Raw genomic sequence first — 26,645 nt, 5'->3', positions numbered from 1 at the left:
AAGTTCAATACAATTGAACTCTCAGCAATGGGCACAGCGATGATAGCCAAGGCATCAAATTGTCCGTCGCTCTAGTATAAACTAAGAGGCACTCCAACCTACCGTGAAATGTAATCATCTCCGGTGTCAATGATCAGACGCTGACAAATTATAAACTGCCCGTTTCTGACTCTGGATGGTAGCCTCTACAACAGAGTCTGTAATGTCAGCTGAAACATTACACAGCGCAGGACTGGTACAGAGTTGGTGTTTTGGTTCTGGAGAAACATTCTTCTCCAAGGACAGATCAGGGCCTTTGTCCACAGAGCAGGATTACTGAGTTAGAGTAAAACCTGGAACAGCTATTTTTTACTTCAGTCCATGTTCCAGACTTTGAGAGGGTTGGAATTTTACTTGGAGCAGTTATCCAGCTAACTCCCTGGCCTACAGGATTTTCATGCAGCGCCTGTGTGTAGTGTATTAAGTGAAGTTCATGCAGCAGCACAGACGCACAGAAGAGCCAATCCCGGAGCCTGAGCTGTGTGCCTCACACACCTGCTGCTACAGCGAGACCCCCAGGCTTCCCCTTTCATCTCTCCCCTTTATTTTCACTCTGAAGCCGCAGGACCTGCTCCGGCGTGTTCTGCGCTCCTGAGATGAGAGATAAAGTGCATCAAACAGGAAGCGTGTGTGGGGAGGGGTTATGAGCCGCTTCCTGGAGATCAACACTAATGAAACAGAAATAAAATTATTCTCAAAGTTATTTAACTGAGGAAGCTGCACATTGTTTATAATGTATCTCTTTTTTTATTTGTATATATTTATGCTTTATAAGAACATCCAATGGATTCAGTAAAATAACATGATATTAAAAATGCATATATACTGTATATGTGTTTACTTCATTAGCAGATATGAAGTAAATCATACGCAGTAGGATTTAACCCAGTCTTTACTGCCCTTGCTTGCTTATGCAGGTTTTACCTGGACAGGTGAGGTCACACAAATGCAGGTTCCAGACACAGGCACAGTGTGTACACATGACATCGAATGTGACTTTGAAAATTATTACGGGCCATAAATTAATTTGATATTATAAAAGTAATTCGGAAGAGGTAATTGTTTATAAATTTACAGTGTGGTGTGGGGTGGAGAAGGGAGATAGTTGTGAAAAGTTGCTGATGAGTAATTCATATTTTTTTGAATTCTTAAATCTATCATTTTTATTCACGCACTGTAAAAGCCATTTATTATTTATTTAAAGACGCATTGACTCTCAAGGCTCCTCAGTTCAGGAAACTGAAATCGTGTGTGTGTGTGTGATCACGGGAGAGAGAGCGAGGGAGAGAGAGAGACAGACGTAGAGAGAGAAAAAGAGCGCATATACTGAGATGCCGTAACTCTGCTTTAGTGACACATCACACGTGGAATATTGAGTGAAACCTGCTAAAACTATACCACCGTATTCAAAGCCAAGAACCAGGTATGTCTGTGACAATCCCTCATGACCTCTTTATGTATGGAACAGTGCAGGTGATGCTAGTAGATGTTGCAACAGACATATTGCTCATTTTGTTTGGGCTGGTTTGGTTAAATGAACATATCTGATGGAAAAACTATTCGCACATGAAAGTTACACTGCTGGGTCAAGATGACATGCATGTTCATAAATGTTATTTGTGGGTTCTGGCCTGGTGTTTTCTTTCTCTTTTCTACCCTTCTGTTACTCTGTAAAATATCTTTGTGACAGACTTCTGGAAAAAGCACTATACAAATACATTGAAGAAGAAGAAAAATTCATAAATTGAGATAAAACAATCAAAAGGGTGATCAATATTCAATCAAACTATTTATGAAAAATAAGTTGAAATTGTGTGACTCACTGAGCACTTTATTAGGTATTTATTAGACTCTTTTTTTTTTACTTCTACTGCTATCGACTGAGCCTATCCTTAGAGTTTTGATGTGTTTTGTGTTCATCGATGTTCTTCTGCATGCCACTCTTGTAATGTGTGGTTATTTACATTTACATTTACATTTTAGTCATTTGGCGCTTTTAATCCAAAGCCACTTACAGGTGCACTGGTTCTTCCAGTTTAAAAGCATCAAATCCATAAATAGCGAAACACGCATAAGGAGCTGTTCTAAACAGAAAGACAGTGGCCATCATATGTGTATTTATATATTTTTTGGTTTCTGAGATACTCAAACCACCCTGTCTGCCACTAACAATCATTCCAAAGTCAAAGTCACTTGGATCAAAATTTTCCCTTCCCCCGTTCTGATGCTTGATTTGAACATTACCTGAAGCTCCTGACCCGTATCTAAATGATTGTATGCATTGCAAAAATGTTCCTAATAAAATGCACGGTGAGTGTATATACTCATGCACAAAAAGGCTGTCAAAGTTATGCATTAAATTATCTCGGTAATTTAAGGGCCTTTGAACAGAAAGTTACATTTAGTACATTTTTGTTGTTTTCCATGCCTGATATGTGAATAAGACACTTGCCATATGCGGACTCATAAATCCATGCTCTAGTCCACTGGGCTACCATGCAGCCAGATTACCTAGTTATGTACTGGTTTACGGAGACAAAAGTGTTCATGTTCTATATGTACAGAACATTATGTTACAAATGTATTCACAGAAATGTAAATATTACTCACTTTAAAACTGTGTTTTTTGCTGAACTGATTATATAAAAAATAATTTAATAGCAGTTTTATGAATACTCATTTATAAATAGAGCGCGGGAATACAAAAATACTGCTATATTTGTAGTGTTCCTGAAAGTTGCCTCACTTTCAGAAACACTACAAATATAGCAGTATTTCTATATCATAAAAATGCCCACTGAATATCAAGCTTCCATTAGTTAAGATAGTCCGGAGAGTGGCAAATAACAAAAAACAGAAAATGTAGATTAATATTGATATTATAATATAATATAATGACTTATAATAATAATTTATGGTATATGGTATATGTATGGTATATTGTTGTATACACTGTAAAAAATAATCTGCAATAAAATAAAATAAAATAATTTATGTACTGGCTATTTAAGGCCAAAAAGTAGTGTTCTGTTAATTTGCAAGTCTCCAAAATATTTTGTTTTCCAAAAAATATACATACATTTCTCTAAATAAATGCTAAATACACATTCATTAAAAGTAAAATTAAAAGACAATTAAAATGCAACAATTTCAATGAAACAAGTTACTTGCAAATTATTTATGATATCACTTCATTTTCAGCAATCTAATCTAAACTGATTCTAATCACGCTTCCTTTAATTTTTTTTTAAAGATATTAATGCAATTTATTGCTTTGAGAATTTACTCAAAAAGAATTTACAGTGTAAAGGTGTAAAAGTGTAACTCAAAGCTTTGTAAAAAATGTAAATCTTATTTTTGTGAACATGTGTGTACTTATTCACCGTAGATATGAAAATGAAATATATTCACACCACAGATACACTATAAAAATATTTAAATAACCAGGGAAACACAATTAAACGATTTTCAGAATGTCCGAATGTCATTTACGCTGCATATTTGTGAAGCATAATATAGGTATCAGTTGTACATTTATTTAGATAATGAATCTTATCTCTGCACTTTTATTATTACAATTTTAACATGTAATCAATTTATACCGCTGGATACTTACTACAGGTTAAACATCCTCACTGTACTCACGCTTTCTGATAAAATGAAAAGTAAAATGACTTTTAAAGCATTATAGATAAAGGGCCTTTCCTTCAATGCGTAGAATAGTGTGTGTTCTCAGAAATAATGGTACATTTCTGTTTTTTAAGGAACACATTTCCCATGTACCCTGAAAGCAAAAAAGGTACAAATTAATGATACCACCTCATTGATAAGCATTTGAGCCTTTTTATGCATTTGTTCATAATTTTTTTCTGAAAGTGCGGGAAGTTATAACAAACCAACCATACCTTTCTGAACATATAAATTACAACTCATAACAGTGCACAGGGTACAGCTCAGTTTAAAAGCACTTTGATTAAAGATTTCACTCAGGGGTGTGTGCAGGATTTTAATTCAGCCTTTCCTGGCAAATGAGAGGCTGGTAGATTTACAAAAACCGCTGGCAGTTACATTCCATTACATTACATTACATTATTGGCATTTGGCAGACACTCTTATCCAGAGCGACGTACAATAAAGTGCATACCCATAACCAGGGATAAGGTCGCTGAAAGACCCTAGAGGGAAGTACAATTTCAATTGCTACCTGTACAACAAAGATAAGGACCAGGGCCTATTTTTATTTTTTTATTTTTTTTTAAACAGCAAATAAACAAACAACAAAGCAAAAGTGACCAAACTTAATTATCCAAATACTGCTTACCTAGCCAACTATAAATACCGAAACACAACATAAATAACAAAGACAACAATTAAGGTTCACAGGGAGGTAGGGAGGGATGGGGAAAGGTGCTGCTTGAAGAGGTGCGTCTTCAGTTTGCACTTGAAGGTGAGGAGAGATTCTACAGTTCTGACCTCAACGGGGAGTTCGTTCCACCACCGTGGAGCCAGAACAGACAGTAGTCGTGAGCGTGAGGTGGAGGTTCGGAGAGGGGGAGGTGCCAAGCGGCATTCCATTACCGTTATTTAGCTGATGCTAAAGGACTTACAGTTGATTAGACTAAGCAGGGCCGATTCCTCCCTGGAACAATGGGGCTTAAGGGCCTTGTAAATCTCATCACAGCTATACTGGGGCTTGAACCACCAACTCTCTGGTGATTCATGGACCTTGGGCTGTGCCCCTAGCTCCGGTCCCCGGGGAAATGGGCCCAAACGCAGTGCTCTGTTCCTGGAAGGTGATTGGCCAGGGCTCTGTTTCTGAAAGGTGATTGGCTAGTGCTCTGTTCCTGAAAGGTGATTGGCCAGTGCTCTGTTCCTGAAAGGTGATTGGCCAGTGCTCTGTTTCTGAAAGGTGATTTGTTGAAATGGGCTGATTGCAGTGCTCTGTTTCTGAAAAGTGATTGGCTGAAATGAATTGATTGCACAGGGCTCTGTTTCTGGAAGGTGATTGGCCAGTGCTCTGTTTCTGGAAGGTGATTGGCTGAAATGGGGGCCTTGAACAGTGCTCTGAGACTCTTCAGGGAGTCCATACAGCCGCAAGAGCGTCCTGGGGATCCGGGGTCCCCCATAAACCCCCCGCTGGCTGTAAGTGCCCCCAAACACTGCCCCACCGTACATACCAAACTGCCCCCGCCCCCCTGAGAAGCCCCACTGATTCCACCACACAAGCAGTTGAAAGCTGCTCCTAGTTCCTTGGTTCACCTTTTTCTGTATTTCAAAATTTCATTTTCATAAAAACATTTTCAAAGCATTTCTTAAATCTGCCGGATGTCAGTCTTTGAAAGAGTGATTACTGAACTACTTTGCTGATGCTTGATTGACAGCATCCGTCAGCATGGACAGTCCTGTGCTTATTCTCTTATTCTTGTGCTAATTCCCATTTCAGCAGGAGTCTCTGGAGGACAGACTGGGTCCTCCACAAACAGGTATGACAGACACAAAGGTCAAAGGTCAGATATGATAGATGTGACATAGACCTCCTGCTTCCGAATGAAGAGAACAAATGAGTCAATATTTGTGACATTATAGATGTTTGCTGATAAAATTTGCTGTTTATTTCCTTGTTTAAAATCCCATATTTTTGTTCAATTGCAGATAAAGATATTGTCCTTGCTCAGTATGACTTCAGACCTATGAATGATCATGACCTTGCATTTCAGAAAGGGGACAAACTCAAACTAATTAGTGAGTAAGTATCCACTCGTCCACTCTTCACTTCACCAGGAAGACTATATTCACCACTAAAGTGTAACTAACTAGTATGTTGAATTCAGTTTATTATTCTGCATATCGAAATGTGACGAGTAAATTGTTTCTTAGTTTTAATGAGAGAAGGTTCTGTCACTGAGGCACTGGATGTATTTGAATATTTGAAGTATTGAGCCAGTGTAGGACCAGACAGAAGAACGCCGCCATTTTAACTCTCGCTACTTACACTATTCAAACAGGTACAAAAACAAATACCATTAAAATGTCACAATTTTTTAAAATACAGATAGTTACATTTCTAAAGCACTCAGGCTCAAAACGCTTTACAGTGATGAGGGGGAAACTCACCTCAACCACCACCAATGTGTTGCACCCATCTGGGTGATGCACGGCTGCTATTTTGCACCAGAATGCTCAACACACACCAGTTGAGGTGGAGAGGATGTTTTTGCAAATGAAATCAGGCAGACCTGCTTAGTTTCAGCCATTTACTAACCAAGCCCACATCTGCTTATCTTCAGCCATTTACTAACCAAGTAGTATGGCAGGAGTACATGATGGTATGGCTGCTGCTGGCCTCCACAATGCATATATAGAGTATATAAATACTTCTCTGGTGTAGTCGATGGCCCCCATTCATAAAAAAACACCACTGTGTCCAAAACTTTGTAGTAATGTCATATTTCACCCATGGTGAATTCCTGTGTAAATGTGATTGGTTGCTGTGTTTTTAAGTAAAGGTGATTGGTGGCTGGCGAAGTCCTTGGTCAGTGGAGAAGAGGGGTACTTTCCTCAAAATTATGTGGCACGGCTGAACACCCTGGAGGAGGAACAGTAAGCACGCCCTTCTCACCTCACAGACAACACAACGTACATGATGCCGTTTCTGACTTCAGCTTTTCTCTGAACCCTCGTGACTTTAAGGTTGAAAAACTGCATCTATATTTGTGAATAAATAGCTTCTGCAAAGATACCAAATTGAAAAAACTAAAGTTTGTACATCTATACGACCTCCACCAGATACAGATGGTTAATTATTCCTGTGTATAAGTGTGTGTGTGTGTGTGTGTGTGTGTGTGTGTGTGTGTGCGTGTGCATATGTTTGCATTTGTGTATATTTTCCAGATGGTTCTTTGCGAATCTGAGCCGCAAAGAGACAGAGGGCTTGCTTCTGGCTCCTGGAAATAAACCTGGAGCTTTCCTCATCAGGGAGAGCGAGACCAGCAAAGGTGAGAATGATTAAACCGGGTATGATCTTAAACTGGGTATGAGATTAAACTGAATATGATCTTAAACTGGATATGATCTTAAACTGGATATGAGATTAATTTGGGTATGAGATTAAACTGAGTATGAAATTAAACTGAGTATGAAATTAAGATGGGTATCAGATTAAACTGGGTATGAGATTAAATTGAGTATGAGATTAAATTGAGTATGAGATTAAACTGAGTATGAGATTAAACTGGGTATGAGATTAAATTGAGTATGAGATTAAACTGGGTATGAGATTAAACTGAGTATTATTTTAAACTGGGTATGAGATTAAACTGGGTATTATCTTAAACTGAGTATGAGATTAAACTGGGTCTGAGATTAAACTGGGTATGATTTTAAACTGAGTATGAGATTAAACTGGGTATGAGATTAAACTGGGTATGAGATTAAACTGAGTATGAGATTAAACTGGGTATGAGATTAAGATGGGTATGAGATTAAACTGAGTATGAGATTAAACTGAGTATGAGATTAAGATGGGTATGAGATTAAACCGAGTATGAGATTAAGATGGGTATGAGATTAAACTGAGTATGAGATTAAACTGGGTATGAGACTGAGACGGGTATGAGAGTATCCTGAGATCTAAAGGCCTGTTTATAGTCCAGTTATAGTGGACTAAAATTGCAGAGCGTCCGTGAAAGTTATTTTGGCCCTGAGACTGTGGCCCTTGTCATTAACAAAAAGTATAAACGTTTTCCAGTCACCTAAATGCCAAATTGTTGGCATTTATGTAGCGCCTATATCCACTTCGATACACCCAATCAATCGAACCAGACTGCTTTTATCACCTGAGCCAATGATGATGATGGTGATGATGATGATGGTGATGATGGTGATGATGGTGATGGTGGTGGTGGTGATGATGGTGATGATGATGGTGGTGATGATGATGATGGTGATGATGATGATGTGATGGTGATGATGATGGTGGTGATGGTGATGATGGTGATGATGATGGTGGTGATGATGGTGATGGTGATGATGATGATGATGGTGATGATGGTGGTGATGATGGTGGTGATGATGATGGTGATGATGGTGATGATGGTGGTGATGGTGATGATGGTGATGGTGATGATGGTGATGGTGATGGTGATGATGGTGATGGTGATGATGATGGTGATGATGGTGATGGTGATGATGGTGATGATGGTGATGGTGATGATGGTGATGATGGTGATGATGATGGTGATGATGATGGTGATGATGGTGATGGTGATGGTGATGGTGATGGTGATGGTGATGGTGATGGTGATGATGGTCTGTATTGCAGGAGCATTCTCTCTATCTGTCAGAGACATGTTGCCAGACAGCAGGAGTCTGGTGAAGCATTATAAAATCCGCTCTCTGGACAGCGGCGGATACTACATCTCTCCTAAGATCTGCTTTTCCTCCCTGCAGGACCTGGTCAAACACTACACCCGTAAGACCGCTAGAGCACGCTCTCTCTGATGGGTCTCTCTCTCTCTCTGACTGGGGTCTCTCTCTCTGATGGGTCTCTCTGTCTGACTGGGGTCTCTCTCTCTGATGGGCCTCTCTGTCTGACTGGGGTCTCTCTCTCTGAAGGGTCTCTCTGTCTGACTGGGGTCTCGCTCTCTCTGAGGGGTCTCTCTCCCTCTCTCTCCCTCTCTCTCACTCTCTGTGATGGGTCTCTCTCTCTGACTGGGGTCTCTCTCTGATGAGTCTCTCTCTCTCTCCCTCTCTCACTCTCCCTCTCTCTCACTCTCTCTGATGGGTCTCTCTCTCACTCTCTCTGATGGGTCTCTCTCTCTCCCTCTCTCTCACTCTCTCTGATGGGTCTCCCTCTCTGAATGGGGTCTCTCTCTCTCTATCTCACTCTCTCTCTGACTAGGGTCTCTCTTTCTGACTGGGGTCTCTCTCTCTCTCTCTCTCTGACTGGGGTCTTGGGGGCTTCTCTCTGATTGGGTTTTGGGGTCTCTCTCACTCTCTCTCTCTCTGATGGGAGTTTTGGGATCTTTATCTCTCTGATTGGGGTTTGGGGTCTCTCTCTCTCTCTCTCTGATTGGAGTTTTGGGGTGTCTCTCTGATTGGGGTTTGGCGTCTCTCTTTCTGATTGGGGTCTCTCTCTCTCTCTCCCTCTCTCTCTTTCGCTCTCTCTGATTGGGGTGTGGGAGTCTCTCTCTCTGTATCTCTCTTTCTCTCTCTCTCTGATTGGGGTTTGGCATCTCTCTTTCTGATTGGGGTCTCTATCTCTCTCTCTCTGATTGGGGTGTGGGAGTCTCTCTCTCTCTCTCTCTCTCTGATTGGGGTGTGGGAGTCTCTCTCTCTGTATCTCTCTTTCTCTCGCTCTCTCTGATTGGGGTTTGGTGTCTCTCTTTCTGATTGGGGTCTCTCTCTCTGATTGGGGTGTGGGAGTCTCTCTCTCTGTCTCTCTCTGATGGGAGTTTTGGAGTCTCTCTCTCTCTCTCTCTCTCTCTCTCTCTGATTGGAGTTTGGGGTCTCTCTCTCTATCTCTCTCTCTCTGATTGGGGTGTGGGAGTCTCTCTCTCTGTCTCTCTCTCTGATGGGAGTTTTGGGGTCTCTCTCAGGATCAGCGGATGGACTCTGTAAGAAGCTGACCGTCCCCTGTAAGCACCCCCGGCCTCAGACCCCCTGGGCGCAGGACACCTGGGAGGTTCCCAGAGAAACGCTGCGGATGGTGAAGAAGCTTGGGGCGGGGCAGTTTGGAGAGGTGTGGATGGGTGAGCCAGGCCATCATTACTCACGTCTCGGATCACCACTGCAGTTCTGACGCACTGGCCAGGTCCTGTAGCCCCTCAGGGCACAGAGCAGTAGTTCTGCCGTGTCCTATAGTTCTGCTGTGTCCTCTTTACAACCGTCCAACCAGGAAAGAGCGCTGGTGGCCCAGTGTCAGCTTGTAATCACAGCACAGAACGTTTGGTGTCATTTCTCAGCTCCGTGTTTCCAAGTAAGAGAAGATATACAGTCTGTCGGAATACAGAATAACAGCAAACAACACTTAAACTCCCAAGGTTTTATGTCTATTGTTTTACTGTTCCTTAAAAGGGAGCTCTTGCAATGTAAACGCTCAGAAGCGGTCAGAGCTAGTGACAGGTCCAGCCAGCGGTCATCGTGCAGGACTGCATCAGCGCAGCTCCCTCTGACGCGGCTAAAGGCCGCTCTCGGGCCCTGTTGGTGTTGCAGGCTATTATAAGAACAACCAGAAGGTGGCGATAAAGACGCTGAAGGCGGGCAGCATGGAGCCGGAGGCCTTCCTGCAGGAGGCTCACCTGATGAAGCACCTGCAGCACAAGCACCTGGTGCGTCTGTACGCCATCGTCACCCAGCAGCCCATCTTCATTGTCACCGAGTTCATGGAAAATGGTGAGGGGTGTTCTGGGATACGTAGTCCTGATTCAGCACTTAATCCGGTCTTTACTAATCACCTCTAATCTTATGAATCATTGTTTTTGTGTGCGTGGGTGTCCATGCCTGTGCTGTTGAGCTGTTGTGTGTCTGTGCTGTTATGTTCTGTGTTGGTACTGCGTCTGTGCTATTATGTGTCTGTACTGTTCTGCGCTGTTCTGTGTCTGTGTCTGTGCTGTGTCCGAGCTTTTCTGCGTCTGTACTGTTTTGTGTCTGTGCTGTGTCCGTGCTGTTTTGTGACTGAGTTGTTCTGTTTGCGATTCTTCTGCAGGGAGTTTGCTCGACTTTCTGAAGACAGCGGAGGGGAACAGCCTGACGCTTCCTAAACTGCTGGATATGTCAGCACAGGTCAGTCAGCGCACAGTGCCTTTTTTTGCACAAAAACTCAAAAGTAAAAAACATTCTTCTGAGGCGAGTTTGAACAGGATGCTTCAACCACAATGAGAAACCAGGCTGGTTAAAATTCACATAGTAGCTGCAACTGATGTACATCAATTAAAAATTTAACTAAATATTTATATGAAATTTAATGCAGTCTGTCTGTTGGTGGTTATATGCTTTTTCTTTCAGAAGAAAACATTTGTGTTCTGTTTTGGTAATGTTTATGTTTTGTTAGGGTAATGCTTGCATTCAGTTATGGTTGTGTTGGAGTTCAGTTATGGTAACAGTTCTGACCCGTTCTCTCATAATCAGTCATAAGTACCGACAGCCATAAATCGATGTTTATGTCAGTGTTTAAAATGTTTAAAAAAACGTTTTGGCTGTTTGAGTGACAATATTGTAACAGTATAGCTTATAGCTTACAGTATAAACACAAGATGCCAAAATGAAAGTAACACCTAAGTTGTTCAGAGTATAGCCAGCCAGTCACAAACAAACACATCAGCTGTGTCCGTGGCAACATGTTGCTTTCATGGTCTGTATGTCAATGTGAAATATAAATGCTCAGAGTAAAAATATAGTTTTAAAGGGTTTATACATAAGATGATAAGATTTAGCCGCAGGGTTTGGTGGCACTCAAAATTCAACGCCTTGATATCTGGAGCAGAGAGATGGTATCATTAGAAAGCTTACATACTCCTCTTTTCTAAAACTCAAAATATGTTTTGGGGTCAATGCCACTGATTTTCAGCAGGTAAAATAATTATTATTAAGTTATGGTAATGTGTGTGTTCAGTTGTGATAACATTGGTGTTCAGTTTTGGTAATGTTTGTGTTCAGTTATGGTAACTTTCATGTTCAGTTTTGGTAATGTTTGTGTTCAGTTATGGTAACATCCGTGTTCAGTTATGGTAACATCCGTGTTCAGTTTCGGTAATGTTTGTGTTCAGTTATGGTAACATCCGTGTTCATTTTCGGTAATGTTTGTGTTAAGTTGTGAGTGTGTACCTCTGAAAGTGTGCCCTATCTGTTATTACCATCTGGACAGGATGTGATGCGATTCTGCCGTTTTCCACGGCTGCGAGACGCGTGTCACATCCTGTCAGAACCACTTCACACGTGAGGCGGCGTCACGGCCGCCAGGCGGGCCGGTGTCAGATCGCTCTGCCTTTCTAAAAATATCACCCTGCACCGCAGAACAGGGCCCACACGTCTCTGATCACGGAGTGCTTCACGACAGCCAGCAGCCGATGGCCTTTTCTCATAATTAAGTCATGTTCTGTCGCAGAGTATATAGGTTAATTAATACATTAAGCTGTAGGTAATATTTACACTAAACTGCCCTATCTTAGACTATAGTGCTGCATTAAGCTAGCTTTGTACGTAGGATTTGTGGGGTCGCTATAATTCTTGCACTATGTTGAACGCTAAAGTGAAGCAGACATGTTTTGTTCATTACAGCACTGTCGTATATGGGGACTATTACAAATGCAAGGAACTAAAATGCCACCCTTGCTCACACTAGACCATCTCCTATCGGTTGACACATTATGAAGTCAGATCACAGGGTGTTAAAAGTTCAACTCTAGGGTGTTAAAAGTTCAACTCTAGTTAGCTTTCCCAGCAGACATAATAGCACTGCATAGACTTCATTCGCTACACAGACCTCACAGAACTAATGGCAGAAGACCTCACAGAACTAATGGCAGAAGACCTCACAGAACTAATGGCAGAAGACCTCACAGAACTAATGGCAGAACTAACCGGCCCTGTGGGCAGGATCTGACAGCTGCAACATCTGGACACTTTGGAGGGTGGAACTGTCCAAAGGAAAAAGCACACTTTGAATGTTTCAGTGTAAATGCTAAATAGAATCTAATGTTTCCAATGAAGAATGAGGTATACAATTCATAACCCTGCAGTGTCTTGATATTTGGTTTGTTTTATCAGAAGAACCAACAAAATCAGCTAAATCAATGGAGTGAGTGTATTCGGTAATATGTTGGTGGTATTATGTTGACTCAGTGTAATCGGCTGACTCAGTGTAATCAGCTGATTCAGAGTAACCGGTTGCATCCCCGTGTGTAGATCGCAGAGGGCATGGCCTACATCGAGCAGAATAACTGCATCCACAGAGACCTGCGGGCGGCCAACGTGCTGGTGTCAGAGACGCTGCAGTGCAAGGTTGCCGACTTCGGCCTCGCCCGGATCACCGAGTCTGAGTACATCGCACAGGCAGGTAGGCCCCGCCCGGATCACCGAGTCTGAGTACATCGCACAGGCAGGTAGGCCCCGCCCGGATCACCGAGTCTGAGTACATCGCACAGGCAGGTAGGCCCCGCCCGGATCATCGAGTCTGAGTACATCGCACAGGCAGGTAGGCCCCACCCGGATCATCGAGTCTGAGTACATCGCACAGGCAGGTAGGCCCCGCCCGGATCATCGAGGCTGAGTGCACAGACTGTGTGTAGCGGTGTGTAGCAGTGTGTGTAGCAGTGTGTAGCAGTGTGTAGCGGTGTGTAGCGGTGTGTAGCGTGTGTGTAGCGTGTGTGTAGCGGTGTGTAGCGTGTGTGTAGTGGTGTGTAGCAGTGGATCTCTCTCTGTCTCTGCTCAGGTGCCAAGTTCCCCCTGAAATGGACGGCCCCAGAGGCCATTAACTATGGCACCTTCACCATCAAGTCTGACGTGTGGTCTTTTGGCGTCCTGCTGACCGAGATCATCGCGTACGGGAGAGTGCCTTACCCAGGTACTGTGTGTGTGTGTGTGCGTGTGTGTGTGTGTGTGTGTGCCCTACCCAGGTACTGTGTGTGTGTGTGTGTGTGCCCTACCCAGGTACTGTGTGTGTGTGTGTGTGTGCCCTACCCAGGTACTGTGTGTGTGTGTGTGTATGTGCCTTACCCAGGTACTGTGTGTGTGTGTGTGTGTGTGTGCCTTACCCAGGTACTGTGTGTGTGTGTGTGTGTGTGTGTGTGCCTTACCCAGGTACTGTGTGTGTGTGTGTGACTACAGGCATGACAAACCCTGAGGTGGTTGTGTGTGTGTGTGTGTGTGTGTGTGTGTGTGTGACTACAGGCATGACAAACCCTGAGGTGGTGCGGAACCTGGATCGGGGGTACCGGATGCCATGCCCGGACAGCTGCCCCCCTGAGCTGTACTCTCTTATTCTGTGGTGCTGGAGGAATGAGGCGGAGGACCGGCCCACGTTCCAGCACCTGCAGCACACGCTGGAGGACTTCTACATCGCCACGGAGGCGCAGTACGAGAGCCAGCCCTGAGCTCATCGCCATGGAGACCGAATCCTGCACCCACACTGCCCCCCATCGCCATGGAGACCGAATCCTGCACCCCCACTGCCCCTCATCGCCATGGAGACCGAATGCCCCAGATTGCCATGGAGACGGCATCCATGTTAATCATACCTTACACAATGTTTATATTATATATTTATTTATGTGTTTCTGATCAGGCCTTTAGAGTGATGTACAAATGTACAGTTTTTATTTGTTGGGGTTAGGGGTAGCATGGGGGGGGGTTAGGGAGGTTAGGGGTTGGGGTAGTGTTGGGGTGTTAGGGAGGTTTGGGGTAGTGTTGGGGTTAGCGGTAGTGTGGGGTAAGGGGGATGGGGTTGGGGTGTTAGGGGGGTTAGGGGTAGTGTTGGGGTTAGTGGTAGTGTGGGGTAAGGGGGTTTGGGTTAGGGGTTGGGGTAGTGTTGGGGTGTTAGGGAGGTTAGGGGTAGTGTTGGGGATAGCGGTAGTGTGGGGTAAGGGGGTTTGGGTTAGGGGTTGGGGTAGTGTTGGGGTGTTATGGAGGTTAGGGGTAGTGTTGGGGTTAGGGGTAGTGTTGGGGTTAGGGGTAGTGTGGGGTAAGGGGGATGGGGTTGGGGTGTTAGGGAGGTTAGGGGTAGTGTTGGGGTTAGCGGTAGTGTGGGGTAAGGGGGATGGGGTTGGGGTGTTAGGGAGGTTAAGGGTAGTGTTGGGGTTAGCGGAAGTGTGGGGTAAGGGGGATGGGGTTGGGGTGTTAGGGAGGTTAGCGGTAGTGTTGGGGTTAGGGGTAGTGTGGGGTAAGGGGGATGGGGTTGGGGTGTTAGGGAGGTTAGCGGTAGTGTTGGGGTTAGCGGTAGTGTGGGGTAAGGGGGATGGGGTTGGGGTGTTAGGGAGGTTGGGGTAGTGTTGGGGTTAGCGGTAGTGTGGGGTAAGGGGGATGGGGTTGGGGTGTTAGGGAGGTTAGGGGTAGTGTTGGGGTTAGGGGTAGTGTGGGGTAAGGGGGATGGGGTTGGGGTGTTAGGGAGGTTAGGGGTAGTGTTGGGGTTAGCGGTAGTGTGGGGTAAGGGGGATGGGGTTGGGGTGTTAGGGAGGTTAGGGGTAGTGTTGGGGTGTTAGGGAGGTTAGGGGTAGTGTTGGGGTTAGCGGTAGTGTGGGGTAAGGGGGATGGGGTTGGGGTGTCAGGGAGGTTAGGGGTAGTGTTGGGGTTAGGGGTAGTGTGGGGTATGGGGGATGGGGTTGGGGTGTTAGGGAGGTTAGGGGTAGTGTTGGGGTTAGGGGTAGTGTGGGGTAAGGGGGATGGGGTTGGGGTGTTAGGGAGGTTAGGGGTAGTGTTGGGGTTAGTGGTAGTGTGGGGTAAGGGGGATGGGGTTGGGGTGTTAGGGAGGTTAGGGGTAGTGTTGGGGTTAGCGGTAGTGTGGGGTAAGGGGGTTGCAGTCAGAGGCTCCCAGTTTAGTAGTTGGTCAGGATCATTCTTGATTCATGCTCTTATTCCACATCATGGTATTATATCAATACTGGAAAACAGTAATGCAGTGTGCTGTATATCTAAGATTATTTATCAAATGTTCTTGATGAAAATTATTTGCAAATAATATTTACTTATTATTGTGATTGAATTACAATTTTATTTATAGAGCTGCAACAGGTGTGGAATGCAACAGTCAGTCATGTGACCAAGCTAGGTGATTTTTCCAGAAGGCGCTATATTAATGCCTGCCATTTACCAGTTACCATTTTGCACACTCTCAACCAATCAGAACGCCACACTGCACACTCTCAACCAATCAGGACCATGCACTGTACATACCTATTATAAATGTAAGGTCTTCAGAAATGTTGCCTTGTATATGCACTTACATCAACATGTTAAACTTGCTACTACCTGAGTTCTCCTGACTCCTCACCTGGCAGACAGGTGAGGTCTCCTGACTCCTCACCTGGCAGACAGGCGGGGTCTCCTCACCTGAAGCTCCCTCGCTCTCTGGTCTGAGCAGACAACTTGCGGATTTCTTCAGCTTGAGGACACCTCACTGAGCAAACACCATCTTTCCAACTCTACATTCTCCACACTGTACGTGCCTGAGCCCTGCTCCCACAGCCCTGCTGTAGACCACACAGGTGGGGAGTGACAGAGAACTAAACTGAAATGAAAAAGATAGTTGAAACAGAAAGCAAACTCCTGAGCTCCCATAGTTTTATTGTGGTCTGGTTACTCATTGTTGTGGTTGTGGTTTCCTAACAAAAAGCAGGTGACTCAACAGAAGAAGAGAGCAGTTTGAGCCCTGTGTTATGGCTGTGTGCTGTAATCATGGGGAGAGACAGTTTGAGCGCTGTGTTGTGGCTGTGTGCTGTAATCATGGGGAGAGACAGTTTGAGCGCTGTGTTGTGGCTGTGTGCTGTAATCATGGGGAGAGACAGTTTGAGCCCTGAATGTGTGTTGGGTGTTCAGGCTGCAGTAGTGTGTGTTGGGTGTTCAGGTTGCGGTGTTCAGGCGGTGAGGCAGGACTCCACTGCGTCTCTGATGATCATGTGACCCTGGAGGCGTGCCCTCGCCTCCCGCACTGAACACTTCCACCTCAGCATCATGAGCGCCGTGGGGACAACCTGTCAATGAGTCACGACCCGAACATTACTGTCACATACAACCTGCTAAAGAGTCACAACCCAAACATTACTGTCACATACAACCTGCTAAAGAGTCACAACCCAAACATTACTGTCACATACAACCTGCTAAAGAGTCACAACCCAAACATTACTGTCACATACAACCTGCTAAAGAGTCACAACCCAAACATTACTGTCACATACAACCTGCCAAAGAGTCACAACCCAAACATTACTGTCACATACAACCTGCTAAAGAGTCACAACCCAAACATTACTGTCACATACAACCTGCTAAAGAGTCACGACCCAAACATTACTGTCACATACAACCTGCTAAAGAGTCACAACCCAAACATTACTGTCACATACAACCTGCTAAAGAGTCATGACCCAAACATTACTGTCACATACAACCTGCCAGTCACAACCCAAACATTACTGTCACATACAACCTGCTAAAGAGTCATGACCCAAACATTACTGTCACATACAACCTGCTAAAGAGTCACAACCCAAACATTACTGTCACATACAACCTGCTAAAGAGTCACAACCCAAACATTACTGTCACATACAACCTGCCAAAGAGTCACAACCCAAACATTACTGTTAAATACTGTCCGAGCACACCATCACGATTATATACAGGCTAACCAAATCATAACTATTACAAACAACCTGCCGGAGGGACCAAATGGCAAAAATTTACTATTAGATATGTGTGAACAATAATAGATTGATAAATGCTCGATGATTATAAGTGCAGGTGTGTTTCATACCTTGCTGCAAGTGTTGGCGGTCTGGGCATGCTCAGTGAGTGAGGCAGTGCTCATCTCCTCCGTGGGCTGGTCTGTGCTGTAGACAGCCCGGATCAGGGCCCCATGGCAGAGTTCAGCAGCACAGCCTGAGAACATCTACAGAGCCACTCAGTCACTGAGAATATCTACAGGGCCACTCAGTCACTGAGAACATCTACAGGGCCACTCAGTCACTGAGAACATCTACAGAGCCACTCAGTCACTGAGAATATCTACAGGGCCACTCAGTCACTGAGAACATCTACAGAGCCACTCAGTCACTGATAATATCTACAGGGTCACTCAGTCACTGAGAACATCTACAGGGCCACTCAGTCACTGAGAACATCTACAGAGCCACTCAGTCACTGAGAACTTCTACAGAGCCACTCAGTCACTGAGAACTTCTACAGAGCCACTCAGTCACTGAGAACTTCTACAGAGCCACTCAGTCACTGAGAACTTTTACAGAGCCACTCAGTCACTGAGAACATCTACAGAGCCACTCAGTCACTGAGAACTCATACAGAGCCAGTCAGGTGTGTCTGATTTGGGTTGGAGTGAAAACCTACAGGACAGTAGATCTCCAGGAACAGGGTTTGGATGCTCTATTGTACAGACTGAGATTAACAGCAGCACTGTAGATACACAGGTTGCGTGAGCTGGGTGTTATTTACCTGTAGCAGGGACACTGCCCTTCTGAACAGCTTGCTGTTGGTCACTTTCAGGTCCATCATGTAGTTCCTGTAGACTTTACCCTTCAGGATGTGAGCTCCAGTGCTGACAGCATTCAGCACCCACTTAGTGGCCAACTCCACCTGCAGTGTCTACGTACAGGAGGAAACACACACACACAGGCATGCATGTACACATGCACACACAGGCACAGACACAGGCACACACACACACACACATACATGCACACAGGAAGAGAAACGTGTTAAAAGGCCCCCATTTTCGCATAGTGTTTTCAACCAAAAATAATACTCTGCTTAAACAGATCTCCAGTCCTCCTGGACCAGGCCCCACTCTCATGTAGATTTGTGCAGAGGAAGGACAATATGGCGACTGACAGACACAGTGGACACAGGCAGATACAGACGCTGTGCTGTGTCAGTAGACACAGGCAGATACAGACACTGTAGAATTAGTTTTTCTTTCACCATGAGGAATGAACTCTCCTCTTCGGATGCTCTGGGCCAGGTGATGGTCAAAATGGAAGCAAACACTCTGTTGATCCGGTCCTAAAAACCAAAAGAACAATAAATTAGGCCAGCATGTTTTAATGTTCAACAAAACTGTTTATACACAGTATGCAATACCTCGGATGGTGTCAGGTGCTGCGGCATCCCTTCATATTCTTTCTGCCCATTATAAACAGCAATCAGCCTGGCTCCTCCTTCTACACAATTCTTTTTAAATAGCCGTGTCCAAAATGCTACGTTTAAAATTGACTCTAAGTTTAAAATGGATTCTAAGGTTAAAATGGACTCCGAGTTTAAGATGGACTCTGAGTTTAAGATGGACTCTGAGCTTAAGATGGACTCTGAGTTGAAGATGGACTCTACCGGAACACCGTATGCGCCAAAAGCGTGGGCCACAGCATGGAGGTTCGAGGTCTTCTGTTTCACGCAAAGAGCCAGGTCTCCAACCGCATCCAGATCATCTGCACAGATGGAGTTATGATTCAGATTTAAACATTCATCAGAAATAAGGCTGTATTCATCTGCACAAAAGTACACTGTAAAAACACAAGGGTTTTTTTTTTTTAACTTATGTTTACAGCACCATTCCACAGAAGTACAAGCGGAAACAAACACTGAAATATTCCCCTTAACACAGGCATGTACACCTGACTCACCAGCCAATGTAAACATGAAGATGACAGAGTCTGATTCCCTCACATTTGGTAAGATGGCGCTCACAAAGTCTTTGTGTCCGATGCAGAATTCTGGCCCCTAGAGAACAGAAACCCATGCGCTTCATAGGCTGAAGAGATCTTTAATCTGGAATAAACCCGCAGACCCTCTGCTGAAAAGATCTTGAAAAGATTCATGAACAAATGAAGTCAGAGATAAAACATGTTGGCATGGATGCCGTTTCAAGGCGGTATTTTGTAGGATGAGGAATGCTCTCTCCTGCTCACCAGGGATGTCATGTCTCCCTCTGTGTTCCCCATTGCAGTGTAGCCCTCACTGATGAACCCACAGATATCACCAGCCTCTGCGGAAGTGAGCCAAATAATAACGCTTAGATGACAATTGTTGAATAAAAACAAGGGGTTTATAGTTTGTAACTGCCATTATAAATATACCCCCAGCCATAATGCATGAAATAATCTGGCAGGTAAAATAGGTTACCTGCTCCAAATGTTGGAACACATTCACTGGCATCAATAATCCCGATCACTCCTAAAGTGCCCCAGCCCACGTAGTAGACATGTCCTCCCTTCTGCAGGCTGTAACACAACACACAGTGCATACATGTACGCATACATAGATACTACATACATACATACATACATACATATGCAAACATGCTACATACATGCATAATTGCTACATACATATACATATACATACATACATACATAGACAATCTTAGCTCTAACAGACAGCAGTGTAAAGGTCATCCTATAGGTAATCTTACTTTACACACAGATCAGTAGGTACACAGGTAATCTCACTTTACACACAGATCAGTAGGTACACAGGTAATCTCACTTTACACACAGATCAGTAGGTACACAGGTAATCTCACTTTACACACAGATCAGTAGGTACACAGGTAATCTCACTTTACACACAGATCAGTAGGTACACAGGTAATCTCACCTTGCTCCGGCTTGCTTCACCAGCGCAGCTATCTGTTCACTCTGGGAGTATGTCACTCTGTGGATGTGTTCATAGTTCTTCAGCAGCTTCAGAACATCTCTGTTATAAACAAAATCAAGGTCAGTGGTGGAAAAGTACTACTGGAGTGTGCTATGTGTATACAGTACCTGTGTGTGTGTGTGTGTACCTGTGTGTGGTGTTAGTGTGTGTGATGCTGGTGTGTGTGTGTACCTGTGTGCAGTATGAGTGTCTGTTTGTGTTTGTGTGTGTACCTGTGTGCATTATGGGTGTGTGTGTGTGTGTGTGTACCTGTGCGTGATAGTGCTGGTGTGTGTGTGTGTGTGTGTACCTGTGCGTGACAGTGCTGGTGTGTGTGTGTGCGTGTGTGTGTACCTGTGCGTGACAGTGCTGGTGTGTGTGTGTGTGTGTGTGTGTGTGTGTGTGTGTGTACCTGTGCGTGACAGTGCTGGTGTGTGTGTGTGTGTGTGTGTGTGTGTACCTGTGCGTGACAGTGCTGGTGTGTGTGTGTGTGTACCTGTGTGTGACAGTGCTGGTGTGTGTGTGTGTGTGTGTGTGTGTGTACCTGTGCGTGACAGTGCTGGTGTGTGTGTGTGTGTGTGTGTGTGTGTGTGTACCTGTGCGTGACAGTGCTGGTGTGTGTGTGTGTGTGTGTGTGTGTACCTGTGCGTGACAGTGCTGGTGTGTGTGTGTGTGTGTGTGTGTGTGTGTGTGTGTGTACCTGTGTGTGACAGTGCTGGTGTGTGTGTGTGTGTGTGTGTGTGTGTGTGTGTGTGTGTACCTGTGCGTGACAGTGCTGGTGTGTGTGTGTGTGTGTGTGTGTGTGTGTGTACCTGTGTGTGGCAGTGCTGGTGTGTGCGCTCCAGAGCAATGTCTCCAGGAGGATCTTGGTGGTGCTCCCTGCCTTCATCCTGGAGGATCCGCTGATGGGCTCTGGCTGCAGGGGAGACAAAGCCAAGCATCAGGGACTCAAACCTGCAGCCCTGCTGTCATAACACCAGCTCTGTACCTCTGCCCCCCCCCCTCCATAGGCATTAACAGCCTTTCCTCACTATAGAATATAAACTGGGATTTGAGCTCATATTCTGGGCAGATGCAGTAACCAGACTCCAACCGACCCCGACAGCAGGGTTAATGATGAAGGCTCTGTGGGTCTTCTGCATCTCTAGCATCCTCTCTGCCACAGCGCGGAACGTCAGAGCCCAGCCAGGGACGGGCTCGTTCCTGAGAGAAACAATCAACCCTGTTATTACATTACATTTACATTAATGGCATTTGGCAGATGCTCTTATCCAGGGCGACGTACAACAAAGTGCATACCCATAACCAGGGATAAGTGCGCTGAAAGACCCTAGAGGGAAGTACAATTTCAAGCGGCCTGTGGAGGCTGAACGAAGAGGTGTGGCAGGGGTGTAGGGTCTGATGATTTTTTGTTGGTAAGCTGGGGAAGACCCCTTAACTGCTTGGAAGGCTAGCACCAATGTTTTGAAACACTATCACCATCAGCCCTGTTACTCAAACACAATCAGCACATCAGCTCCGTTAAACTTCTCCGTAATAAGATTGGATCAAAAGAAGAATCACAATATCCTCACCTCGCCATGTCTACAGGATTGAATCCAAGCAGCACAGGTGTGAAGACATCCAGGTGGTTCATACAGAAGTCCAGCTGGCCAGCAACAAAGGGTGCCTTCAGAGAGAGTGGGAGGGGAGAGGGGGGGGGGAGGCGAGAGAGGGGGGAGAAGGAGAGAGAGGGGTAGAGAGAAATAGGGGGAGAGAGAGAGAGGAAGAGAGAGAGAGCACCAGTCATGGGATATGCAGGAACGCAGACATTTTAAAAATGAACAAACACACAGATTCTTATTCTTACCGACAGTCCACAGGATATTCCAATGAAGAGGACACGGCTTTTACCAGTACACACCTGCAGAATAGCATAACTTAGTCATTATTTTAATAATAGCCATTATTTATACATTATTAAGATGGACTAATTTGCAGGTTATAAGCTGGGTCCTGAAGCATTATATTACATTATTAAATAACACCCCCACCTGAGTGACCCTGTTATTAAACCCCCCACCTGGATATCCCTGTTATTAAACCCCCCACCTGAATACCCCTATTATGAACCCCCAGCTGAATACCCCTGTTATTAAACCCTCACCTGAGTGACCCTGTTATTAAACCCTCACCTGAGTGACCCTGTTATTAAACCCTCACCTGAGTGAACCTGTTATAAAACCCCACCTGAGTGACCCTGTTATTAAACCCCCACCTGAGTGACCCTGTTATTAAACCCCCACCTGAGTGACCCTGTTATTAAACCCTCACCTGAGTGACCCTGTTATTAAACCCCCACCTGAGTGACCCTGTTATAAAACCCCACCTGAGTGACCCTGTTATAAAACCCCACCTGAGTGACCCTGTTATTAAACCCCCACCTGAGTGACCCTGTTATTAAACCCTCACCTGAGTGACCCTGTTATTAAACCCCCACCTGAGTGACCCTGTTATAAAACCCCACCTGAGTGACCCTGTTATTAAACCCTCACCTGAGTGACCCTGTTATTAAACCCTCACCTGAGTGACCCTGTTATTAAACCCCCACCTGAGTGACCCTGTTATTAAACCCCACCTGAGTGACCCTGTTATAAAACCCCACCTGAGTGACCCTGTTATTAAACCCCCACCTGAGTGACCCTGTTATAAAACCCCACCTGAGTGACCCTGTTATAAACCCCCACCTGAGTGACCCTGTTATTAAACCCCCACCTGCTCCAGGTTGAGGGCTCCCAGTTGGGGGTCATCCTCTGGGGCCTCCTGGGATGTCAGAAGGGCCCTAGAACACAGAAATATTTTCCCATGATCCCCCTGTCAGGCACCAGAACAATGGACCCTATAGCATGACCACAGGAGATAAAGTTAAAGTCTTTATTAACTTTGTCATAGTTCAGACAGGCAGAGGTCGATAACCAGCACACAGGAATGGTAAAGAATAGGCAGTTCATAATCAAGTATCCAGGCACAAGGTTTGATATCCAGGCAAACGGTAACAAAGGCAATCCAGAGAATGGTTGTGGTCACAGGCAGAAGGTTGAAAACACACAGGTGAAGTAACAAAAATGAAAACCAAAAGCATAAACCAAAAAACCAAAGGGAGTCCAAAAGCAGCGGCCCAATCAGAACAGACGGGTAATCCAAAACCCAAACGGGTCAAAACACAGGAGATCAGACAGAAAATAACACTTGAGAGTATGGTAAAAGCACATGACAATCTGGTGAAACACCGGTGAAAGACAGACTGCGGTGTGCAGAGAGGGAAACTTGGACAAAACAGAAAACACGGAACCCTGATGCCTTCAGTAGGGATGGCCCTCTGCCCCTCTGCCCCTCTGCCCCTCTGCTCCTCTGCTCCTCTGCCCCACTGCCCCTCTGCCCCTCTGCCCCTCTGCTCCTCTGCTCCTCTGCTCCTCTGCCCCTCTGCTCCTCTGCCCCTCTGCCCCTCTGCCCCTCTGCTCCTCTGCTCCTCTGCCCCTCTGCTCCTCTGCCCCTCTGCCCCTCTGCTCCTCTGCCCCTCTGCTCCTCTGCTCCTCTGCCCCTCTGCCCCTCTGCCCCTCAGCCCCTCTGCTCCTCTGCCCCTCTGCTCCTCTGCCCCTCTGCTCCTCTGCTCTGAATGGGCTGCGGTCCCCACTGGAACCTCCCCGTGCGCTGTGGTCTGCTGGCCCTGGGCTCCTGGCCATCAGTGTGCTCACACAAAATGGCGGATAGCCCTTCTGTTCCACTGCCTGGTGTCATTGGCCCAATGTGCCTGATAATCTGTGTTTGACCCGGTCCCTTTGTACCTTCAGCTGTTATACCCCTACCCTTCCCTGATAACCCTAACTTAACCCTGACCCTAACCCCAATATTAACCATAACACTCACGCTTCCCTTTAGATTTGAATGCATTTTTTAATATTATTATTATATATTATATTTATATTGTATTATAACTTTCTTATAGTCCGGTCCCCAAAGCAAATCCCCTTTTATTATTATATATTATATTCATATTATAAATGAAATTTGATATTATATCTAAATATTTTATATTCATCTAACATTACACTTTTTCTCTTCATATTAAATTATTTTCATGAAGTGTGTCATATTGATATTACACTGTTCAGATTTGTATTGTTTACAGTAGACACTACTCACTTGTCACCTCCAGCAATAATATAAGCCAAGACCCGTTCCTTTTTTAATCCAGTCAGGAGTCTGTTGAAGGATGTCTGAAATGAGAATCCAAACTAATGGGTAAACATGATAAATTAATGTGTCACTTCCTTTGATGACAGGACTTTGTCTTCCACCAGAACCAAAGAATAAAAGAAGATGCTGTATGCTATTATGTCTGTATGTTGCTGTGTCTGTGTGTCTGCTATGACTATTTGCTCTTCCCTTGTCCCCTTGTACTGTTTTATCTCATGTACTGCATTGATGTTGCTGCCATTTGTGCTTGCATGTCTTGTCTCCCCGCATGTTTGTGCTTGCTCCAATTGTGCTTGATATGTTTGTATGTCTTGCTCCATTTGTTTGTGCTTGCTGCAACTGTAATTTTATTATTTTTTTAACTAATGTATTTTAGGGAGCCTACTGTCAACTGGCCGGGGACTACAGCTGGAAATTAGTCATGTAGGCTAAAGCTGCTCCATTTACTGTTTACAGTTAATTAATGGGGACTGTCCACGACATTATAAACAAATAAATTCAAATTCAGATAAATGACTGCAAAAAGGATTTGTGGAGTTCAGGAACAGATATTATCTCCTTTACTCATAACCTAGGGCTGTGTATATGTGCAGTTAGATTTACACATAGGGCTGTGTATATGTGCAGTTAGATTAACACATAGGGCTGTGTATATGTGCAGTTAGATTTACACATAGGGCTGTGTATATGTGCAGTTAGATTAACACATAGGGCTGTGTATATGTGCAGTTAGATTTACACATAGGGCTGTGTATATGTGCAGTTAGATGTACACATAGGGCTGTGTATATGTACAGTTAGAGCATGAAATAAATTCAGTTTTGAAGGAAAGAATATAATGGAAGCTGAAAGAAGGTGGAACGTATCACACAGTAAAAAAAAGCACCTTCAGTTTGCTTTTCTCCGGTTATTCTTCTATTTATAAAATAACGAAATCCCCCTCGTGTTTAAACAGGTATTTATGAATATCAATATCCAAATAAAATGTGTAAAAGGTGTTCATGTAAGGATTTACCGCCAAGAGATATGCCAGACGTCCTGAGGTGCCACACCCACTCAGGACGATGAGACGGCCCTCTGGATTCTGTTAAAACACACTGTCAGTAACTACTGTATGTGGCCCTCTGGATTCTGTTAAAACACAAACACACTGTCAGTAACTACTGTATGTGGCCCTCTGGATTCTGTTAAAACACAAACACACTGTCAGTAACTACTGTATGTGGCCCTCTGGATTCTGTTAAAACACAAACACACTGTCAGTAACTACTGTATGTTGCCCTCTGGATTCTGTTAAAACACACTGTCAGTAACTACTGTATGTTGCCCTCTGGATTCTGTTAAAACACAAACACACTGTCAGTAACTACTGTATGTTGCCCTCTGGATTCTGTTAAAACACACTGTCAGTAACTACTGTATGTTGCCCTCTGTATTCTGTTAAAACATGAACACATTGCACTGTATGTTACTGACACATGATTGGTGGCTTTTGATGTTGGTGATATATGATTGGTGGGGCTGTGTTTTAGAGGCAAATGATTGGTGAATGACCATGAGGCATTCATTTTACCTTCAAAATGTCCTCCACCTTCTTGGCCACATGAACAATCGTCTGTACAATGGAGTCACTGTACAATCCCTGTTTGCACAAACGGAGTCACTGCATTTTAGCCTATTCACATAGAATTACTGTATACAGTAAACCTATTCACATTAAGTTACTGAATACAGTATTAGTCCACCCCACTCACACAGAGTTACTGAATACAGGATTAGTCAATTCACACAGAGCTACTGTACATATTTACAGTCAGTTAACCTGTTCAAATACCCCTGGCTAATGAGGAAGCCTTTCCCATGGCCTGTGTAAACATATGGATGAAGATGGTCTGTGTGGAAAGGCCCTTCCACACTGCATACAGGTGTTGAGCGTGCTCACCTGGTATCCCGCGCCACCCCCCCACAGGTGCTGAAATATCTCCGAGTCGCAGTCCCGCAGCGACCTCACC

At 44.7% G+C, this 26,645-nt stretch overlaps 2 protein-coding genes across 7 annotated transcripts in view; one reads left to right on the top strand and one right to left on the bottom strand.

Annotated features, from left to right (window-relative positions):
* Positions 1–1,253: 1,253 nt before the first annotated feature.
* Positions 1,254–14,312, top strand: si:ch73-340m8.2 (tyrosine-protein kinase Blk). 3 transcript variants are annotated; one of them, XM_061233382.1, is made up of 13 exons: positions 1,254–1,462; positions 5,070–5,181; positions 5,483–5,522; positions 5,692–5,785; positions 6,541–6,639; positions 6,931–7,034; positions 8,360–8,509; positions 9,636–9,788; positions 10,252–10,431; positions 10,745–10,821; positions 12,943–13,093; positions 13,469–13,600; positions 13,927–14,312. In XM_061233382.1, exons 2-13 carry the CDS (start codon positions 5,083–5,085, stop codon positions 14,127–14,129), a joined length of 1,482 nt encoding a protein of 493 aa, XP_061089366.1. In that variant the 5' UTR covers positions 1,254–1,462; positions 5,070–5,082; the 3' UTR covers positions 14,130–14,312. The 3 variants fall into 3 exon arrangements, with proteins under 3 accessions (XP_061089366.1, XP_061089375.1, XP_061089355.1); XM_061233391.1 differs by having other exon boundaries at positions 5,041–5,181; positions 5,486–5,522; XM_061233371.1 differs by having other exon boundaries at positions 5,041–5,181.
* Positions 14,313–16,347: 2,035 nt separating this feature from the next.
* Positions 16,348–26,645, bottom strand: part of gckr (glucokinase (hexokinase 4) regulator) — an 11,527-nt gene continuing 1,229 nt past the window's right edge. For 2 of the 4 annotated variants that reach the window (XM_061216066.1, XM_061216067.1), the window contains 19 exons: positions 26,576–26,645; positions 26,207–26,275; positions 25,649–25,717; positions 24,580–24,653; positions 23,152–23,218; positions 22,247–22,300; positions 21,972–22,066; positions 21,495–21,600; positions 21,210–21,313; positions 20,359–20,457; positions 19,885–19,982; positions 19,671–19,747; positions 19,386–19,482; positions 19,093–19,190; positions 18,847–18,888; positions 18,688–18,768; positions 18,202–18,351; positions 17,507–17,641; positions 16,348–16,721 (listed from right to left, as the gene is read on the bottom strand). The exon at positions 26,576–26,645 is cut by the window's right edge and continues 86 nt beyond it. In XM_061216066.1, the coding sequence (XP_061072050.1) occupies positions 16,605–16,721; positions 17,507–17,641; positions 18,202–18,351; positions 18,688–18,768; positions 18,847–18,888; positions 19,093–19,190; positions 19,386–19,482; positions 19,671–19,747; positions 19,885–19,982; positions 20,359–20,457; positions 21,210–21,313; positions 21,495–21,600; positions 21,972–22,066; positions 22,247–22,300; positions 23,152–23,218; positions 24,580–24,653; positions 25,649–25,717; positions 26,207–26,275; positions 26,576–26,645 (1,702 nt within the window). In that variant the 3' untranslated portion in view covers positions 16,348–16,604. The remainder of the gene's footprint in view (positions 16,722–17,506; positions 17,642–18,201; positions 18,352–18,687; positions 18,769–18,846; positions 18,889–19,092; positions 19,191–19,385; positions 19,483–19,670; positions 19,748–19,884; positions 19,983–20,358; positions 20,458–21,209; positions 21,314–21,494; positions 21,601–21,971; positions 22,067–22,246; positions 22,301–23,151; positions 23,219–24,579; positions 24,654–25,648; positions 25,718–26,206; positions 26,276–26,575) is intronic. The other 2 variants (XM_061216069.1, XM_061216068.1) reach the window with 2 other exon arrangements.

Source organism: Conger conger, chromosome 1, assembly GCF_963514075.1.
Source record: "Conger conger chromosome 1, fConCon1.1, whole genome shotgun sequence".
Lineage (NCBI taxonomy): Eukaryota > Metazoa > Chordata > Actinopteri > Anguilliformes > Congridae > Conger > Conger conger.
Note: the sequence above shows the minus strand (reverse complement) of the source record. Positions and strands in the feature narration are given on the sequence as shown.

Coding starts and splice junctions, on each gene's coding strand:
- si:ch73-340m8.2 (XM_061233382.1), top strand. CDS start 5,083: ATGGGGGCCTTGAACAGTGCTCTGAGACTCTTCAGGGAGTCCATACAG. Junction 8,510..9,635: donor CCTGGTCAAACACTACACCC/GTAAGACCGCTA, acceptor GGTCTCTCTCAG/GATCAGCGGATGGACTCTGT. Junction 10,432..10,744: donor CACCGAGTTCATGGAAAATG/GTGAGGGGTGTT, acceptor ATTCTTCTGCAG/GGAGTTTGCTCGACTTTCTG.